This window comes from Trichechus manatus, unplaced genomic scaffold (assembly GCF_000243295.1).
Source record: "Trichechus manatus latirostris isolate Lorelei unplaced genomic scaffold, TriManLat1.0 scaffold00128, whole genome shotgun sequence".
NCBI lineage: Eukaryota > Metazoa > Chordata > Mammalia > Sirenia > Trichechidae > Trichechus > Trichechus manatus.
Genome location: NW_004444064.1, coordinates 2,145,814 through 2,148,450, shown reverse-complemented (window position 1 = coordinate 2,148,450; position 2,637 = coordinate 2,145,814). Strand labels below are relative to the sequence as shown.

Genomic DNA, 2,637 nt, shown 5'->3' with positions numbered 1-2,637 from the left:
CTATTTACATGGGTATCTTCACTTTGTGAAAATTTATCAAGCTGTATGATTATGATTAGTGTATTTCCTGTATGTATATTTCAATGAAGTTAAAAAAATTCATGAGCTATCTTTTTCTCTTACATACACACACACACAAGATTCTCAAATACAAAGGAAGGAAAGCTAACTATGAATAAAAGCCAGAAGAAACAGCTTCCAAGGTCCAGTGTAAAATGCATAAAGAGATGTTTAAAGAAGTAAATGTGAGAATTTTTTAAATAAGTATATAATAAGAAACTATCAGGAATGAAAAGGAAGACTTAAAAATGGAAATTCTAGAAATAAAGATATATTTGCTGAAATGTAAAAAGATTCAGTGGATGAATAGAATAGTCAATTAGATATAGTTGAAGAGAGAATCAGCGAACCAGAAGGTATATTCAAAGAATTTTTCTGGAATACATCAGAGAGATTCAAAAAAATGGAAAACATAAAAGTAAGATTAGGTAGGTTGGAGCATAAAAAGAGAGACTAACAGCTCATATTGGAGTCTCAAGGGGCAGAATGGAGGACAGAAGATATTTAAAAGGATACTGACTGCACATTTTCCAGAACTAACAAAACATAACCTCACAGTAAAGGAAGGAAGAGAGTCAAGAATAAGAGAAGGAAATGCCACGTGTGGCTAACTGCCTCCGTGAACAACTGCCTCCTTTGCCATGAGACCAGAAGAACTGCATGGTGCCCAGCTATTATTACTAAATGTTTTGATCAAAGATCCTATATAAGAATTCTGATCAAATGATCAAAAGAGGAGAAATGCAGAAAGAGAATTTCGAATTCTCATGGAATCCAGACTTTCTGGAGCCAGGAAGGCTAGATGAACCCCTGAAACTACTGGGCTGAGATAATCTTTAAACCTTAAACCTTAAACAAAAAATATCCCCTGATGTCTTCTTCAAACCAAACAATAGTTTAGCTTAACTAGTAAGGAATGTCTGCCTTGAGCATTGTGCTCTTTTAAGAACTATCTATATGGGATCAAATTGACGACAGCAACTTGAAAGATCGGGTAGGAATTTAGGGGGCAGTGAGTTTATATTAATGAGGGAGGAACAATTCAGAAAAGGGGGGTGAGAATGGCTATACAACTTGAAGAATATAATCAATGTCACTGAATTGTACATGTAGAAATTGTTGAATTGGTGTATGCTCTGCTGTGTATATTCTCAACAACAACAAACAAAATAAATTAAAAAAACAAACAACCTCACAGATCCAAGAAGCATATTGTATCCAAATCAGGATGAATAAAAAGAAATCTGTACCTAAACACATTTTAGTAAAACTGTAAAACATCTGAAACAAAGAGAAGACCTTGGAAATAGCCAGAAAGAAGACACAGATTATCTAGAAGGGAATTGCAGAGAATGACAGCAGATACCTCAACAACAACAACAGAGGTCAGAAAGCAGGAGAATAAATCTAGAAAGTGTTGAGAGAAAAATAAGTATCCATCTAGATGTGAATACTCAGCAAAACTATTATTTAAGAACAAGGGCAAACAAAAACATTTGTAGAAAAGTAAACACTTCAGAGACCCTTTTACAGAGACTGTCCTAAAGAGCTTTTAAAGGTTTATTTCAAGATGATGAAAAATGATATCAGAAGGTGGTATTTACCCAAAAGAAATGAGATCATGTATCTACAGAAAATACTACATGAATGTTCTTAGCAGCTTTTTTGGTAATAACCAAAAACTGAAATAATTCAAGTGTCCATCTATTGGTGAATGGATAAACAAACTGTGGTACATTTGCATAATGGAATATTACTTGGTAATTAAAAGGAACCAAGTATTAATACACCCAACAATAGGGATGAATCTTTGAATAATCATGCTGAGTGAAAGCAGCCAGATAAAAAGAGTACATACCATATGATTCCATTTATATAAAAATCTACAAAATCCAAACTGATACATAGTGACAAAAAGCAGATCAGCAGTTGCTTGCGGGAGCAGGAAGGAGGAATTAAAAACAGCATAAAGAAACTTTTGGGGTGATGGATATATTTACTAGTTTGATTGTAGTGATGGTTTCACGGATACATATATGTCAAAACTTAATCAGATTGTACACTTTAACTATATGCAGCTTATTCTATGTCACTTACATCTCAAGAAAGCTGTTTTAAAAATCAAATATCTAGAAGTTATTTTAAAAAAGAAGCAATTGAACCAAGATTGTTTATATTGCTAATAATCGGATGAGTTGGGATTAGAGCCCAGTTCGTCTGACTGCTAGTCCAGTGCCCTTTCTTCTGCCCCTTGTTTATTTCTCTCAGAGATATCCTTCATATAAGGGTTTCTTGATTAAAATTATTTTCACGTTGGTAAATTTATAGCATCAGTTGAGTAGCTAAAAGTTGACCCTAAATGACTATCCTTCTTACAAAAATATTTTTTCTTCCAATATAGAATTTTATAAACTCATCATAATATTAATATGAAATACTTACCTTCCTTAATACTCCCAGACCTTTGAGTGGGGAAGGCCTGGGGAGGAGGAATCTGTGCAATGAGGGGCTGATGAGGTAGCTGCTGAATGATGGTGGCAGGTGGCTGGGGTACCTAGGATGAGGCAGATGATTAGC

The 2,637-nt window shown here is 34.3% G+C and overlaps 1 protein-coding gene across 1 annotated transcript in view; it reads right to left on the bottom strand.

Moving 5' to 3' along the window:
- CUNH21orf58 (chromosome unknown C21orf58 homolog) overlaps positions 1-2,637 on the bottom strand; it is a 15,148-nt gene that overhangs the window by 4,188 nt on the left and 8,323 nt on the right. Inside the window, 1 exon segment of the mRNA XM_012557957.1 lies at positions 2,503-2,614. Coding sequence (XP_012413411.1) covers positions 2,503-2,614 — 112 coding nt within the window.